This window comes from Misgurnus anguillicaudatus, chromosome 12 (assembly GCF_027580225.2).
Source record: "Misgurnus anguillicaudatus chromosome 12, ASM2758022v2, whole genome shotgun sequence".
Lineage (NCBI taxonomy): Eukaryota > Metazoa > Chordata > Actinopteri > Cypriniformes > Cobitidae > Misgurnus > Misgurnus anguillicaudatus.
In genome coordinates this window covers 24,109,449-24,128,165 of record NC_073348.2, presented here as the reverse complement: position 1 = coordinate 24,128,165, position 18,717 = coordinate 24,109,449, and the positions used below count along the sequence as shown (strand labels likewise).

Sequence of the window (18,717 nt, the reverse complement as noted above, 5' to 3'; positions counted from 1 at the left end):
TACATCATCTTCAGAAGTAACCAGGGCATGTATTTACAAAACATCTTAGGGCTAAAAGTAGCTCCTAACTTGCTGATTTAGGAGAATCTCTGGGTGTGTCAGCGACAATCGAAAACTATAAGGTTATCAAATGATTCGCTGCAGCAAATGTTATTACTGATGTTTGCAGTATGTATTCACCATACTCATACCAGTGTTGACTTTTCTTTACAGATTGAAAGAATGCAGAACAGCACACTTTGGAAAAACTACATGATCAAAAAGGAAGAACTGGAAGTTAAAAACAAGCATAAAAACAACGAGAAGCTCCTCTTCCACGGCACTGCTCCTGATAAGATTGATCACATTAACCATCATGGCTTTAACAGAAGCTACGCTGGAATGAATGGTATCAGCCAAAATCCAGTGTAATCTTTGTTTGCAATTGCATGCATTCGTATTTTTAATGAACTTGGTCTTACTGTGTTTTAGGAGCCTTGTATGGGAATGGTACATATTTTGCTGTGGACCCAAGTTACTCAGCCAGAAATTACTCTCAACCTGACGCCAGTGGACACAAACGCATGTACCTGGCCAGGGTGCTTGTTGGCGACTTTACTCAAGGAAAAGCACGCATGCTTGTTCCTCCTGCGAAGAGCTCCAACAGTGCTGATCTCTATAACAGTGTGACCGATGACATAAACAACCCCTCCATGTTTGCCGTTTTCAATGACGTACAGGCTTATCCATAATAACTTATCAAATTCAATTAGATTTTCTAATTAGATATATGCGTGTTTTGACTGTATGTTTTGGAAAATAATAACAATTAAGGGTGTTGGAACTTGCATTGGCATGACAAAAATTTGGACTGACGGAAAATGATAACAGATTTTTATGAATGAACTAGGAATGAGATATTTTAAAATATTGATTATAAGAAGATTTGCTGCAGAGAATGATAATGGGGTTAAAATGAATATGGACGACTTGCACTGTGTTGACATTAATTAAATTTTATTTTATGTAGCGCTTTTCACAATTGTTTAATTGTTTCAAAGCAGCTTTAAATTATTAAAGTACACTACATTCTTTCATATATCCTTTCAAACATTACACAATATGTTTACAAGTTCTGCACAATTATGGCCTTAATTGCCAGGTGAAATGTTAAATTAAGGGCTGATCAAACTAAAATCTCTTAAAGTCTCTGAAAGTGGCTACTGTATTTTTATGTCTGTATTTTAATTGTTATAGAGGTGAACTGAATTAAAAGTTTGTATCTGAATTTAAAAACCGTGTAGTGTATTTTTCAGACATGTCCTGTCTGGCTTACCACTATAATAAAAAAATGTTTGACCGTCCAGTAACACACATTTTCTCTGTTTTCACCATTTGTCAAGCACTGTTTTATAATGTAGGTCTGATCATGCCCTAACTGACACTGGAAATTAGTGGAAATTCATAGCACTTCTCATATGTCCTGCAGCTAGGCAAAGACAGCACTGGGGCAGGTGTATGTTACCCGCTCCAGGCCAGAGAAGCCCCAATAAGGCAAGTGGAATGAACAATCTACACATAAATAAGAGAATTTACATTTATGCTGCAATAGCGAAGTTTAATGAACTCTGTTAACATAAATGGCAAGTTCTTGTAATGTACATTACACAGTTATGTATCAAAATTATTGAGGACTACAATTCCAACTCTATGTAAACTCCATGTACTGTAGGCCTATTTAAGTAGTGCTTGCATAAACAAAGTTGTCCTAAATTTTATAAAAGGTTTTGATTCACTTCAAATGCTGACTATTGAAGTTCCAACTTCAAACACACATTCAACTAGCAAATATATTTCCTTTAGTAATTACAATCCATATATGAAACCCTTCAAACAACTCATGTGTACATGTGAAAGAAATTGTATTTATTTGCACTCACATGTATAACACAAAACCATGATTCATTTAATGTTATTTAAAATGGTTAACAAACCATATTTAAGTGTAATTAATTAACAGGGGAAATGTAACCTTTTGTGCACCTATTTCCAGGGCTGGACTGGGACAAAAAAATTGGCCTTGGCATTTTGGCCCAGACCGGCCCGCTACCTGTACATACAGTAGGATCACAAATACCACCCATCTTTGTGCAACCTTGACCATTTATACCAAGCCATATAATGTTTAAGTAGAAAAGTAGAAGAGCTCACACGTGACATTACAATAAATGCAACTTAGCACTGTTGAAGATTTTTTTAAAATCTGCTATTGTCTTAACCAGTGTGCACAATGTGTCTGACCACCTTATTATAACACCGACACCTGATAAATGTTAGTCTCGCAGCAGAGCCAGTGTCATTACGAGCCAAATATATGAACTAAAGGTTATGTTGTTTATTTAGCTTGTTACCAGAAATTAACTAGCCTACTCTAAAAGGACTTTGTTGTTATTGGTTTCTTGCGGAGTTACGTACGTTCCACGAAAGCCTTTGTTTATGTCGTTACCGCTGAAACCATATTTGACTGAAGCCACATGCCAAACGAAACTCAATGACATGAACCTTCGCTAACTTTTTAACCAGTAGCCTATACGCGCAAAAAAGATAATCCACGGGCACTGCGGTTAAATGCACAGAACACTGATATTCTAAATATTAAGACTTTCACAATAGATTCCTCTAAAATATGTGGAAAGCTGTCCGCTGTCTTAGTTTCGTGGTAAAATATCCCTGAAACGAAAGTGAAACTAAGCTGGAGGGAGTGATAACACTATTTACATCGACTTGCCGGTCATTTTCTTACTATTCAGAGAGTGTTAGGATGGATGGATATCCTTATCCGATCGTTGTGGTGGGAGACTGGAATCGTGAACATGCAAAAACTTTAAAAAATAAACTCCAGATTTACTTTCAAAGTAAGAAGAAATCTCAGGGAGGAGACTGCGTTGTAGAAATCGATCAAAACAGCAGCACTGCTACAGTTCGGTTTAAATCATTGGACAGTAAGTGCTAAACACATACAAGTCAATCGGTGATCTGTTGTTTAGTTACTGAATAATTTATGTATTTACGCACGTGAGACAGGTTTAAAACTAAAATAGAGAAGTCGCTGTTGCATAGCTTACAATAGCATTAAAGTATGTATGATGACCAAATTCTCAAAAATCCCAAAGCTCAAAATTTATTAATGATATTCCAATTTACAAAGATAAATGGATTGTAAAAATCCGTTGATTGAGATTGAGAAAGTTATGATATTTTTAATATTATTTTTTAATATTAGAAATTGTGACCGAAAATGCTGCTTATCTTGTAACTTTCTCATTTTATCAGATATTTGCATAACAGAATGTAGAATTTTGTTAGTTCTTTCAAATTAAATCATGAACATTTACTGTTATAGTCAGAATTATGGGCATCAGACTTTAGTTGGAATGGGCATCGGACCCATGGTGACCATGGTTTTTAGAACGATGCCTGCAGTGGACGTTCTGACAAGACGTCTATTACTCCTCCATAGCTTTAGATTACCATGTTTCATCATTTTTATCCAAGATAAAAGATGTACATTTTGGTCCACCTACCTTTCATTAATGTCCAGAGTTTAGTGGAAGCACACTGACCGGTTGAATTCAAGGGCTGCAACCTTGTGGGCATGGGACCTTAAAAGGTGAGCAATCGGTCTTTCAAGGTGGAAGCCTCAGAATTTTGCGAAGAGAACTGAAATGAGACGGGTAACCTTCGAAAGACCCATAATTGGCGTCACCTGCTGCACGCGCCCAGTGCGCCTCTCAGCAAGACACAGCTGAGACGTTTCTGACTTATTAAAATAAATATGAAATCAGAAAAATATTAATTTATTTGAGAAAATATGACACGTTGATGTTGATTAAACTATTTAACAGTATATAAAATTAAAGTGAAACCATGTAATTTTTCAACCTTCATAATAAATTTTCAAGACCCTTGTGGTAGTACATCGACTTTAAATAGGTTGAATGACATGTCTACCATAGCATGACGGGGTCTGTATCACTTTTACTCGTATTTTAAAACTTAGGGTTTCTGGTAGTAACCAGAGCACCAAAAAAAACTACAAAATTCGACTGCTTTGCGGCATACATCACTTCCTCCACACAATTTGTTTTTAACGTGAATTTTGCTGGAGGCTACTTAAGGAGTGTAGAGAGCAACTTATAGTATGTAACTCCGTGGCACAGTTTTAGTGTCACGGACCTATAACACGGGCGGGTGAAAAAAGAGAGTCTTGATGACGTATGCAGCTTAGAAATACAACATCCGGAGGCTGCAACCTTCAGATTGAGAAATGGCTTCTGCCATGACGAGTTCTTCATCAGAAAGTTGTAACATGACTGCGTTTCTCCCTGTTGTCTCAAAATGTTGATCGTTTAGCGTTTTAAATGTTTAGTTTTTAGTTTAGTTTTAAGGTTGGCCAGTTCCTTTCCTTTGCGACAGTGCTGCGGCGCTTGTGGCCTCTAGGGGCGCTAGGCGTGAAAAATACATGTCTAGCACCCCCTAGTGGCCAAAAAGTTCCATGGTGTGCCTTTAATAAACCTTAGAAATATAAGCAACATAAAAAGAATAATATTAACACAAAACATAACTTATACTAAAACGGTGATAAGAAAAAATGTTTTCTGATAAATACACTTTTATTTAATAAAGGTTTTAATTGTTTATTTTAGAATATCCACACATTATATGCAGCCGTTGCAGACGCGCAATGACTCTTGGGATATCCTCGGCTGTTAAGGATCCATTCGTTCTTAACAGCACGGAGAAGGACACATTTTGAGGCTTCATTCTAAGCATCCTTTGAATTGGAACGGCCTTACTAGCCTCAAGTCGCGTTGCTGTGATGCAATCGGTCTTAAAATACGTCCAGAAGGTCGCAGCCTTTGAATTGGGACACAGCCATTTTTAAACAGTTGCTGTGAACTAAAAACACTTCCGGGTTGAAAGCTCAAAATATCAAACGCTTCCAGTGGTCAGACTTGATTTATTGTCGTATTTAGTGAAAACATACTACAACCATGCGACCAGGATTGGATATTGCATGAGACGCATTGTAAAAGTCCAGTGCGGGCAGAAACAGATTTTATGCCTAGAATTTCAACCCACGTGCCTGTGACGTCAGCATTGCTAAGTAAAGCTATTGTAAGCTATACAAGTTTATTGTACCAGCATACTTTGTTTTAAATTTGTGATATGTCTGATTGATTGTGTTCAAGTTCGAGATGATGTCCTCTCCAAAACGGATCATGTGATTACATTTGACAAAGACCATGTGAATTTAAAAGTGAGCAAAAGTGATGCACCGAAAGAACCTGACAGAACCCCACAGCTGGTAAGCACGCCATGGGAGTATCATTAGTAATATCACGAGCATAATGTAGATGATATTAAAAAAGGGGGCTTGTTTGAGATGCAGCTCGCCTAACCTGAATTTTAGACGAGAGCAGACGGCTGTAGTGAAGGGAGGAGTGAAAAAAATAAAAAATAGCTTAGTTGGACACTTCACCAATCTGGCTGCTGGCAGTCCACTCAACCACAAACTTCAGCAGATGTTCATTCATTCATTCATTTATTCATTCATTCATTTACATGAAAATGTTTATAGTAAGAATAAACGAAGGTGAACTGTTCATTACTGGAAATGGCTACTTAGATGTTGGGATGTATAAATCTAAGTCTAGTGGTAATACAAATTATTTTATATTTTGTGAAATATAAAGAGCTTACAGTACAAACAATTCAGTACCAACACAAAGGTTCAGAGAAATTCATTAAAAACATAAATGTCATAAGTCAATAACAAGTTCCTTCTCTTCTTTCTTTTAATGGCGGGTGGCACCAACTTTAAGGCGCATTATCGCCACCTACTGTATTGGAATGTGGACCAACGTTTCCCCATTTTATTAACAACAAAAAAACACATTATTATATATGTTTTAACTCACTAAATTCTCCTAATCAGCCCTGTTGCCTTGAGATAAAGAAATAAACTTTCTAATCCTTAACAACAAGTTTAAAAAATATTGGGTTTTAGAAGTAAGAAGTTATCAGCTGACATCCCCGGGCCAATGAGCATTATGCTGTGTCGTCATCAAGTCTTTTCCCATCGTGCTTTTTGTCAACAATTCTGGCTGGAGAATGCAACGAGCCCACGCCCACCTGTCCATTGCAAGAGTTTTTTGGCACACGTCAGCGTGACATCAGAGCAAGTCAGACATATCTCGGACACTTATCTTACTGGCATGCATCTCTCTGCGAAATCTATTATTTGATAAACAAGAAAGCTGTTACATTTATTAATCTGTGTAAGCATTTCCATGTTTTTATTAATTTCATCCCATGGCTAATGTAAATTTTTTTGAATTTATTTATAAAATAGCATAAAAAAATTTAAAAAGCATCTCCTGGCAATCACCGGTGATCGATTTTGCGCAGAATTTGCTTATCTCAAACCAGCCTATTAACTGGTGAAGCTTGTCTTTATACGTAATGCATCACAACAGGTGTTTGACCGAATGGAGTACTGCACAAAATAGTTGTGTTAAGGCATGTTTGAGATGAGCAAATTCTGTGCAGAATCGATCACCGGTGATCGCCGCAAGATCCATGCCGGTTAGAAAAGTGTCTTAGTTATGTCTTGCTCTGATGTTACGCTGACGTGTTTAAAAACTCTCAAAAAAATACAGCGAGAGCGTTCAAAAGCAGACTCTTCCATATGATTTCTCGAATTGCTCTCGCAGTATTTTGATGTCATCCACCTGCATATGACATTAAAGCATCGTGTGAACGATTGGTCAGAATTGATCTTGAATAGCTCTCGTGATATTGATTTCAATAGCCAGTCGATCTGCGCAGACTCTACTTGTTTATGAGCGATTATGAACATAATTATGACTTGTTTTTATTGTTTCTGAAGGAGCAGGCATCTGGATGTCAAGAACCTAGTAAGTAGTCATCTGATTTTTCGTAATGGTTTTTATACTGTAACTGTATATTCTATTCCCTTCCCCTAACCTGAACCCTAACCCCAACCATCACAAAAAATATGCTACGGCAGATTTTCAAGAATCATCCTGTTTGATTTATAAGCTTGTTTCCTCATGGGGAACTCAAAAAGTCACAAAAATACTGGTATTTCTATCTTTGTGGGGACAATTGGTCCTCACAACGTGATAATTACCAGGTACACACACACACACATATTTTTTATTGTTAAGGTTCATTCTTGTTGCTATACAAATATTTTTGCTATTCAGTTAATCGCTGTAAAAAATGTGCTGTAATTATGCAGCTGGTTGCCATTAACTTACTGTAGAAGATAAAGACTAAAAATGTTTCATGTTCATTTAACTTTGAACAAACTGTTGCCGGTAAATTATATAAATGTAAAATCTACAGTAAGTTACTGGCAGCTAGTTGCCAGTAATACCCAGTAATACTGTAATTTCTACAGAAGCAGTTTACAATGTAGTCACATCTTATTTTACTGTAACTACAAAAAATAACCATGTTCCATGGTTTTATTGGTTGAGGTTTAACTTAAATGAAACTTTTGATGCATTGACTGTTTTATAAATTTGATTTTGATTTTTACTAAAGTACAAAGTGCCCTTCCAACTGGAAGTGATCCAGATGTGAAGAACCAGCAAGAGTCATATGCTGTAGTTTTGGAGAATGTGGCAGATGACTTCACACAAGATGTTTTGTCTCTTTTGGTGGAGAATGTCAGTGGACTCTTGGAAAAGGACTTTAGCATGGAACTAATACCAGAATTAAAGACAGCAGTTGTGACCTTTAACATCCCCAGTGGTAAGTTCAGTTGTCCATCACTGATTTAGTCTTATACAGTATACACATAAGCTGGTTTCATTAGTTTTCATATATTGTCTACTTTGAATATGGAGGAACCCCTGACAACTAAAATTTTAACATTTATAGTATGTTTACATAATACATAAATGTATAGAACTTATTTATAAAATGACTTTGCATTTTGCATTGTATGTAATTTATATAATTAAATGAATCTTCTGTATTAAATAACATTTTTAATAGTTGCAGGAAAGTTTCTTGAGGAAAGTAAAACACACAGAAAGTTCAAGGACTATGGTCTGAAGGCCCGCGCCCTGGAGAGAAGCACATGTATAAGGGTGGAGAATCTTCCATCTGATGCCAATAAGATGCTGCTGGAGTTGTATTTTGAAAAATGGGGTGGCCCGGTAGAAGAAACCATCACATTGCCAATGGATCAAGCAGCCATTATAACATTTAAAAATGAAGAAGGTAAATACATCTGCATTTGCTGCTAGAATTACAGTATTATGTTTATTTATTTATGACCTAACAATATAATAAAGAGCCTGGGTTTATGGTGCAGTGAGTTTTAGTTAACCTACTCGCAGATCATTCTACTTGACAGACAACTGTGATTCAATTTCTTTGCACTGCTGTAAGAGTATTTATTAAACTTTGAATTTTCATTCATTTTTGTCAGACACGGAAAAGGTATTGAAGAAAACGCATATCATCCGTGATGTTCCAGTCAAGATCTACCCCTACAATAAATCCCTAGGAACAGCCTTGTACGGCAGCAACAGACCAACATGGAAACTACCTGAAACATTTAAAGTCGATATACATCCTGCCATCAGGGAGTTCCTCCTCAAGAAAAAGCTCATTTCCTCTATCAGTGATAAGATGAGCTCACATTTCTGTAAAATAAACTTAGACAAACCTGAAGTTCAGCTCAGTCCAGATCCAGCATTGCTAAAACAGAAAGGTTTAACCAGAAAACATGTTGATGGTTGGAGAAAGAATGCCTCAGAAGCCTTTGAAAGCATTATATCCAACTATAAAGCATTTGAGTTACCAGTATTGTACCCCTTGTGGACCAAAGTAGAGAATAAAATAAAGGAAATGGTGAAAGATCTGGTTTTTACACATATGGATTCATCTAAAGGGGTCCTAACAGTGGCAGGTTTGGCTCATGATGTAAATGACCTGAGACCCCTCCTGGAGAAAATGTTAGAGCGAGCATCAGCTCAAATGGAGAGAGAGAAGAATAGTTTAACAGAAGACATGGAGATGACACCTGGCATGTACTCCCTGCTTATACAAGACGGTCTGCAAACTGCTACAGCTGCTTCTCCACAACTGCGCCTTGATTACAACAAGAAAATGAACAAATTACATTTATCAGGTGTTAAAACTGAAATTCTCCTCTTCAAGAATTGGGTCCTTGAAAAGAAATTAAATATGAAACAGACGCCTTTAAAGATTGATCGTTCATTACTAGAGTTTTTGAGATTGGTGGATTGTGATGAGATGTCCAAAGACCTGTTTGTGTCTCATGGAATAAGTGCTGTATACATGGAAGAAAATGGAGATCTTGTTTTGATTGGAAGCACAGACCGAGCACTTTCTGAGGCACAGGAGAGGTTGAATATGGTTCTTGAATCTAAAGATGTCATTGTAGAAGATCAGGGTGTGCTTGCATTGCCACAGTGGCATGATCTCTTTAAAAAAGTGCAAAGTTTGTACAGCACATCCAAAAACAGGACAGTGTTTATAAATTTTTCGTCTCAAAGAGACAGAGTAATAGTGTCTGGATTTAAGGGACCAGTGATGGAGATCAGCCAGACATTAGGAGACTTCATTGAGAAACACACTAGAATTGAAGATGCTGTCCATGTGAAGTCACATGCAGGGGTTGAATTCATAAAAGAGAGAAAATCACAGGACTGGCAGCATTTTTTAAAGTCTAAGGAGGTGACGGTGCATTTTGATTCAAAGAGACCCCGGATCAAAGTCTCTGGAGAGCGAATGTTTGTCCAGGAAGCTATGACCTTTTTTAGAAAGATGTCAGATGCTCTCTACACTGACACACTGAGCATTAAAAAGGCAGGAGCAAAAAAATACTTCAAGGAGGAAGGTCAACTAATGCTGTCAGTGTTACTGAGGGAAAGTGGATTTGTGGTTGTGCTCCAGGAAGATCACATGCTGGAAGAGGAGGAGGAGGATTACAATAAAGGTAGTTTTGAAGATTTTGTGGGGTCCTGTGAGGTTCGGACTCCAGGTGGAATAACCGTTATAGTCAGAAAGGCAGACATTTGCACGCTAAAAGTTGATGCTGTGGTTAATGCAGCTAATGAAGATCTGCAGCACATTGGTGGATTAGCCCTGGCACTTCTTCAAGCTGCTGGACCAGATCTGCAGGACTGCTGTAACCAGTACATTAAAATGAATGGACGTTTGAGGCCTGGAGATGCCATCATCACTGAGGCTGGTCGTCTTCCCTGTAAATATGTAGTGCATGCTGTTGGACCTCGATATAACAGTTCAGACAGACCTGGTGTAGTGCAACGTTTAAGAAGTGCTGTGAGGGAAAGTTTAAAGCAGGCTTCAGGCAAACACTGCTCTTCCATTGCAATTCCTGTTATCAGCTCAGGGATATTTGGCTGTCCACTGGAACTATGCACAGAAACAATTGCCAGGGAGGTCTGGGAATTCATCGAAAATCAAAACCGTAGTGGTTTGTGGCACAAACTTACTGAGATTCACTTGGTTGATAATAATGACAGAACTGTGAATGCAATGACTCAAGCCGTCAGGAAGCACTTTGCTGATTTCAGCCCCAAAATGAATGTCCTCCACCACAGTAAGCCCAGTGTCCATTACAGCTCTGGAGACAGGTCAGGAAGTGGTCATGGCAATAGAAACTTTGAAAGACAAGCACAATGGAAAGAAGAAATCATCTCTTTTGATGGCAGATCAGAATCGTTTGATGTGTCAAGTGTCCTTGATACCAAAACTACACAAGGTGGACTAAAACTCATTCTGAGCAAAGGGAACATCCAGGATGCAAAGGTAAGTGAATCTTAAGTTACTCAATAACATTTCACAAAGGTAAATATATACTAACGTAACTAACACTTTGTGCTTAAAGGCAGCGGTGGTTCTACAATTACACCCTGGGCGAGACCGCCTTTGAGTGCCACCCCCCCCCCACAAAAAAAAACAGTTTTAATTTTTCAACATAGGTGAAAGTGAAAAATATCCTTCTCAACTGCACAAATCCGTAATTCGATTTTTTTAAAAACACACTTAAAAAAATCCAGTTATGTAAAGAGCACCTATTTCATTGCTTGTGCTGCCATGTTTCATTGAAAAATCCCGCCCTGGGTGGTTGCCCGGTTCACCCTTGAAAATTCTGCCATCATTTACTCACCCTCATGTTGTTGTTAACCTGTGTGAGTTGTAAACCTGAGTTTTAAACCTGTGTTTTGATAAATGATGGTAAGCACACAGTAGATGGTACCCATTGACTTCCACAGTAGGACAGACAAATACTTTGCAAGTTGATGGGTATCATCATCTGTGTTGTTAAGATAATTTATTAGAATATCAACAGAAGAAAGAAACTCATACGTGTTTGGAACAAGGGTGAGTAAATGATGACAAAATTTTATTTTTGGGTGAACTATCCCTTTAAGTATTCTTTAATTGAATAAATCCTTAGATATATATCAAGTTTCAGTAGATAAAGACATTTTATGAGGAACATTTTTGATAGTAAGCTCTGATGCATCTTTAATAGTGTTTCTGTGTTTCTCCTGTAGACTGATGTCATTGTAAACACTGTATCAGAAGACCTGGACCTCAGTAGAGGTGCCATTTCCCAGGCGATCCTTCAGGCTGCGGGTCATCAACTCCAAAAAGAGGTCACAACAGCTGTTCATGCAAGCAGGCTGAATTATGGAGAGATGGTCATCACAGATGGGTATAACCTGAAATGTGCAAAAGTCTTCCATGTAGTTTGCCCATATTGGAGAGGTTCAGAAGACAGGGTGAGAATTACAACTGTGATTGAAAATTAAAAGATTAAAAACAGTGTACAGTACCATAGTATTTTTAGATGTTTTCATCTCATCACGTTTTTAATGTCTGAGCTGGTGTGATCACTTTAAAAAATGTGATAATATTAACCGAATGCTCTCGGCACGTATTATACATTCATCAAATACTTTCACTTCAAATCTGCTTAATTGCAGCCTCAGACTGTTCAGAGATACTGGTTTGTTGACAGAATCCATTAAAGGCGCTCTAAGCAAATCTGCGAGACGTCACTTTTTGTTGATGTTTGAACTGTTTTCAAACAAACGGTGCGTAGTTAACTCCTCCATCAAAACAGGGATGAATTTAGAATCCACCAAACATTTCCACTTTTACCTATTTAAAAACTGTTGCATGAGTTGTTTCATGAGTAAGTGTGGTGGCACAAAATAAAACTATATTGTATGGCAGAAGAGCACTGTAAAGCGTCTCACACCGGACACGCAGCTCAGCACCGCACTATTCTAAAAAAAACAGAACACATTGTTTTCTATGAGTATTTGCACACCGGTGGTGCCTGTCTGCGTCGCCCAGCTATGACTCAGGAAGCTGCTCAATTACATAATATTTGTCCCAAATCGTAATCGATTAACATTGGCTGCTAACAGGTGTTTCATAAGGAGACATCTAAAACATGCTGGGAGGGGGGTCCCAAGGACTGGATTTCCCACGTTTTATTTTGTGCCACCATACTTACTCGTGTAACTAACTTGGTGGCTTCTAAATTCATCCCTGCTTGAATCATAAGGAATGAGTGAGGTTAAGCTAAATGCTAACAAGTTCACCATATGTTGTGCAAAGTGCACACATTGAAAAAAATAGGTATGTATTAAAGCAACACTATGTAGTTTCCATGTAAAAATGACTTACAGCTCCCCCATGTGGTTGAAAAGCTCAACAGTGCCTGGTATCAGACACTCTTCTGCAGGCAGGGGGAGAGGCGGGGCTGTGTTTCCTACCCTCCACCGCCACTTTCAGAGTGTGCTTGTAGCAGCAAGGAGGCTGCTCAGGTTGCAGCAACAGTACAATTTGTCCAGTTAAAAGTTGTTCTATCACTGAAATAATTTTAGAGACATTATTTAAAGGTAAAAAAAACTACATAGTGTTGCTTTAATTCCTCTAAGTTTACGTAAGAACATAGTAAAATATAAAAAAACTGTGGTGTTTTTCTTTAAAGATAATTAATGTTTATACTGTTATATTATTTTGATTTCAAAAGGTACTCGGTCAGATAATTAGAGATTGTCTGAAAAAAGCAGAAACTCTGCAGATGACTTCAGTCTCATTCCCAGCTATTGGTACTGGAGCCCTTGGCTTTCCTAAGGATCTGGTGGCCAGGATCATACTAAGCGAAGTCCAGGAATTCACCCCTCAAAACCTCCGAGAAATAACTGTGATTGTGCATCCCTCTGACAAACAAAGTTTAGATGTGAGTGTTTACACGAAGGCAAGAGTTCACAAATATGTTCACAAAGCCTAAATGCAATGCAAATATCTGCATATGCTGTAGTACATTATTACTAGACCTATTGCTCAAAAAAGTTTTAAAGTTACAGTTTCAGACTTAGACAAGTTTTTAAGTTTCTTTGTCATATCACATATGAAAAATGTATTGTTAATTGTTGAAAATAGAGTTTCCTACATATCTGGTACAAAATATTACAACTATGGTTAATTCTTTATTTTAGAAATTAAATGAAAGAACCAACCAACCATAGTTACTTAATGGTAATGTTGTTTGTATATTTCTGTGCTTTATCTGCTAGTGCTTTACCAGTACATTCAGACATGGGATTCAGAGTCCCATCACAAAAGGAGCACATCAACACTTAATCCCTAAAGTAAAACCTTTTGACAAGTCAACACAGATGTCTGGTAAACCTTTTTTCATCCCTCTCTTGTCTGTCATGCTTATAATCCTTTGAACCCGGGTACATCTACCAGGAAAATATGCATGAAATTACAGAAATTAGCAGGAGTTTTGAGTAGTCATAGAAGTTAAAGTAACTGTGTTTAGTTTTTCAATTATGCAAAATCAGTTTAGATATTCACACCAAACACTTTATAGCAGACTACATTTTGCATGATGGAAACCATAGGGAGGAGCAGGAACCAACAAAAGAAACCTAAAATTAGCGTATTGCGGCCCCTAGTGGTCATTGGGAGAAATTTTAACAAGCATAGTAAGCAATGATGGGTTTTATTATATTGTTGTAAATTATATATTGTCCTTTATTTTTTTCTATAATATTGCATGATCAAATCATATTTTAGGTTTCAAGTAGAGAGTTATATGTAATATTCATAATTTTTAATATATCACAGTATCTATTTCCATATTATGTAATCAGGTTAGTGGCAAAATAGAAGTTTATACAGTTTCTATGTATCTTCTTTGTTTTGTCATTTTTCTTACATTAGGGCTCCTTGGCAAAGTCTCCACTCCCTCTCATGGGGTAATCACTATGCAAGTGGGTGAAGTGAATCTGGAGGTTTCATCAGGAGACATAACTAAAGAAAAAACAAATGCCATTGTCAACTCCTCAAATCAGACATTTTCGTTGAAAACAGGTTAATGCAATTTTACTTTTTTTCAAACGTTTACATGTTTCCTTTTATTTTTAATAAATACATTTAAAATTCAAATGCAAAATAAAATTAGAATTTAGGTTGCTAGTAAAAATATATAATGTAATTGCCAATTTTCTCTTTGCAATCCAGGAGTGTCAAAGGCAATTTTAGATGCTGCTGGATTACAAGTCGAACAGGAATGTTTACAGATTGCTCGTTTGTATTTTTATAATTGGTTATCTCATCTTTGCTGATGAACATTAGTTTATATCAGTGGTCTTTGACTTTTTTGTGAACAGTGCATGTTTCTTTTCACAGCAACAAATAACCAGCAAACAGAGATTGTGACTTCAGCTGGGCAGCTCCCATGTGGAAACATTATCCATATTATTGGACGTAATAGACCATCTGAAATAAAAGATGTTGTGTTATCTGTTCTTAAGATATGTGACGCAAAACAACTGTCCTCTGTAGCCTTCCCCGCTCTTGGCACAGGTAAAATGTATACATTTTAATATATATTAATATAATCCTATATCAAGTAATATTACCATAAGTTAAAACATTAATATATTTTAATAAACTTTCAAATAGGTTTAATTGGTTAACATTAGTTAATGTATAAGGTATTGTGTACAACGCTATACACAGCAGTAATCTATTTACAGCAAATAATTAAGGTTAATTTTAAGTCCTAAATATTCTGAAATGTATCAGTATATTATTGGTGCATTGAACTAGAAATTAACATTAACTTACATTTAAAACGGCTAAAAAAGTATTGTTAATTGGTATTTCATGTTTTTGTATTATTTATAATTTCAGCCATTAAAAAGTGCTTTTCAAATATTCAAAATAATTTGAACAAAATAGCTTAACTATATGTTTTAAGAAAATAATAATAAATTGTGCAAGCATTATTTTTTTTTTAAATAATTCATTACAAAACTTGAAAAACGTATGTTTTACTAAATACAATGTAAAAAAATATGTTTAATCACCTTGAATTTAACAATTCATTTTAACTTTCTTGACTAGTGAGGAGTTGCTATGAGTTATAAAGTTGAATTAGCTTAAGTTATTTACATTTTATTTTTTTAATTCATAGCAATTACACACTAGTAAATAAAGTTGAAATAAATTGTAAAATCAAGTTGATTAAACTTAAAAATGCAACAAGGATTTTTTGCAGTGTGAATTAAACATTGTTAACCAAGAAATTATACATTTATTTTAAATCCAGTAATTATAAAGATCATTATAGAAATTGTCATTTTTGTATGATTTCTAATGTATTTTTAAACAACTCCATTGATAAGTTTAAAAGAAACGTTACCTCATCGTGGCATGTGTTTGACTCTTCAGGTCAGGGTGGAGCAAACCCAGCAGTTGTTGCGGATGCAATGGTTGATGCAGTTGTTGACTTTGTGAAGAAAAAGAAAACATCAAATGTGAAGCTTGTGAAGTTCCTCATATTTCAGACGAACATGGTGGCAGACTTCAAACAAAGCATGCTCAAACGATCGGGTGAAAAAGTGGAGGAGGAAAAAGGCGTTGTGGACAGGATTAAAAGTGAGTAAATCAACAATAACAACCATTTGATTATTATGGGTTTAATATAATTGATCCTTTCCTGTTTTGTTTTGTCACACCGAAAGAAACTTTTGGGTGGGGAAATTCAGAATCTCCCAGAAATGAAGAGTTTGTAATAGTGGTTGAGGACATTGAACCAGCCGTGTTCCAGCTGTGTGGAGAGACGCAACAAGACTTAAATAAAGCCAGGGACATGATCAACAGCCTGATAATAAGAGAATATGTAAACATTCCAATCCATGATCCGGCTATTGGTCATTTCACCAGAGAGGATGCAGAAATGCTGAACGCAATGCAGAGAGAGCTCACAGTAAGCATGAAGCTTGATAGAAAAGACCAAGACCCTGTCATCAGATTGGAGGGACTGACGAGAGATGTCCACATTGCTGAGAGTCGCATTCGGGACATGATCCGTAAGGTGGAAAGGATTGAAAACAGAAGACGTGAGGCATTTATGGTCAACAGCTTGGTTGAGTGGAAATATCTGGCGAGTGGGCAGAACCTGAAAAGCTTTGACATTTTCACCAATTTTGACCTGGAAAATGCCTTTCGGAGCAAAAACACCTCTGTGAAAATCACAATTGATAATGAAGAATACATGGTCGATTTAGTTCGTCAACAGGCCACAAGAGGGAGTAGGCAGATTGAATTACAAAGAATAGATTTGTCAGGTAAGTTAAAGTCTTTCAGACATTTAAAGTATTAGGTGGCCATTTAAAAACGTATAAAAACTTGTATTATTTTTCAGACCGTCAATGTGCTTTGCCTTCACACTGGGATGACATGAAGGGAAAGTCCGTTGTTTTGGTAAAGCTCACAGCAACATCAAATGAATATGCAGATGTTGAGAAAGAGTTCAGGAGAACCGGCTTGACCTTTAACATAATTCAAGTAAGAACAGACGTACATCAAATCTTATGTTTGACCTATTCTGGTGTGGTACTACATTATGCTTGCAATAGTAAATCAGTACTGAATGTTTTCTTTGTACTCATGTTGATCGGTGTGTTTTCTGCACAGATTGAAAGAGTACAAAACAGCACACTTTGGAAAAACTACATGATCAAAAAGGAAGAACTGGAAGCAAAGAACAACCATAAAAACAACGAGAAGCTCCTCTTCCACGGCACTGGTCCTGATAAGATTGATCACATTAACCATCATGGCTTTAATCGAAGCTTCGCTGGGACACATGGTATTAGCCGAAATCCAGTGTAATCTTTGTTTGCAATTGTTTGCATTGTTTTTTGTAATGAACTTGGTCTTACTGTGTTTTAGGAGCCATGTTTGGGAATGGTACATATTTTGCTGTGGACCCAAGTTACTCGGCCCAAGGCTACTCTAAACCTGATGCCAGTGGACACAAACGCATGTACCTGGCCAAGGTGCTAGTTGGGGACTTTACTCAAGGAAAAGCAGGCATGCTTGTTCCTCCTGCAAAGAGCTCCATAAGTGCTGATCTCTATAACAGTGTGACTGATAACACAAACAACCCTACCATGTTTGTAATATTCAATGACGTACAGGCTTACCCAGAATACCTCATCACATTTCAGTAGGGATTTAGTATATCACTGAATATTTATTTTATTGTACTGATTCGAAAAATAGTAAACATGGGGAAATGTGTGTGTTATATACTAACAAACTTAGTTTGGGAAAATAATAACAATGAAGGCTGTGGCAACTTGCTTATACAAAAACTGAAATATAATCCTGAGAAAAGTTTTCTAGCTGCTATAGATGGTTTCATTGGATGCTTGTGCGGTGACGCGATTACATGTCTGGTCTGAACTTTACTTCTGGTTTCTGTTTGTTTAATCGTCTGACTAGTTGCTAATTTGAACTCTTGAAGAAATACCTCATTGAAAATAACAAATGTTTTGGTTTCCAAACCAAATGTTGTTTTTTTTGCTTGTTACAGTATATAAATAAACTACTTTTAAAGGACTTTGTTGTTGTTGATTCTTAGCGGAGTTTATCGAAAGTTACGTGTGTTCCACAAAAGCCATTTGTTTATGTTGTTATTGCTGAAACCGCCTATAACAAGTGACAAAATAACACAAACATTTTCCTATTTATATGTTGTGAGAATATAGTTCCCAGCATACAGATAAAAGATGGATGTGTCTCATATGACCTTAATTGTTATTTGTACAAGCTGTGACTATACAAATCACAACATGTAAATAGGAAAATGTTATTTTGTCACTTATTGGGAGCAGTATGCTAGCTGAAGCCATTTACTTTGTGCTAAGCTAGCAGTGGGTGTGTCAGACATGTTATAGGATGCACGGAGACGAAAAAGGTATGTATGGACTTATTAAACTCTGGGGGGATACGGTGACCCTGCTTATGACCAGCATATATTGTGTTTTGGTGCTGGTATCCTGGTGACCACCAGCTAAACCAGCACCAAACCAGCATGGGAATTATGCTGGTCTATTCTGTTTTTTCAGCAGGGGAAAAAGCTAAAATCCCAAAATGATGGCATGTTCCTTTAAGAAGATTTGCTGCAGAGAATGAATGAATGAAACTGGGGTTAAATGAAATATTAATATGAAACACTGATATACTGAACTGTTTAAATAAAAATATATTTTCATTAATCTCTTCAAACATTACACAATATATTTACACGTTCTG

At 36.7% G+C, this 18,717-nt stretch overlaps 2 protein-coding genes across 2 annotated transcripts in view; both read left to right on the top strand.

Annotated features, from left to right (window-relative positions):
• The window catches only part of LOC129446297 (protein mono-ADP-ribosyltransferase PARP14), a 53,644-nt gene extending 52,902 nt beyond the window's left edge, over positions 1–742 (top strand). Inside the window, exons 17-18 of the mRNA XM_073874203.1 lie at positions 214–388; positions 472–742. Of these exons, the coding sequence (XP_073730304.1) occupies positions 214–388; positions 472–731 (435 nt within the window). The 3' untranslated portion in view covers positions 732–742. The remainder of the gene's footprint in view (positions 1–213; positions 389–471) is intronic.
• A 1,972-nt stretch (positions 743–2,714) lies between these two features.
• Positions 2,715–18,021, top strand: LOC129446298 (protein mono-ADP-ribosyltransferase PARP14). Its single transcript, XM_073874202.1, has 17 exons — positions 2,715–2,981; positions 5,232–5,347; positions 6,932–6,959; positions 7,615–7,824; positions 8,071–8,298; positions 8,510–10,881; positions 11,634–11,861; positions 13,127–13,336; positions 13,674–13,782; positions 14,329–14,478; positions 14,629–14,694; positions 14,797–14,973; positions 15,844–16,050; positions 16,137–16,742; positions 16,820–16,962; positions 17,092–17,266; positions 17,350–18,021. The coding sequence occupies exons 1-17, from the start codon at positions 2,801–2,803 to the stop codon at positions 17,628–17,630; spliced, it is 5,487 nt and encodes a 1,828-aa protein (XP_073730303.1). The 5' UTR covers positions 2,715–2,800; the 3' UTR covers positions 17,631–18,021.
• Positions 18,022–18,717: the final 696 nt, after the last annotated feature.

Excerpts from the sequence above, each read along its gene's own strand:
- LOC129446298 (XM_073874202.1), top strand. The coding sequence starts at position 2,801 with ATGGATGGATATCCTTATCCGATCGTTGTGGTGGGAGACTGGAATCGT. Across the intron at positions 5,348-6,931 it reads CTGACAGAACCCCACAGCTG|GAGCAGGCATCTGGATGTCA; the intron begins GTAAGCACGCCA and ends TTGTTTCTGAAG. Across the intron at positions 16,743-16,819 it reads ACAAAGAATAGATTTGTCAG|ACCGTCAATGTGCTTTGCCT; the intron begins GTAAGTTAAAGT and ends ATTATTTTTCAG.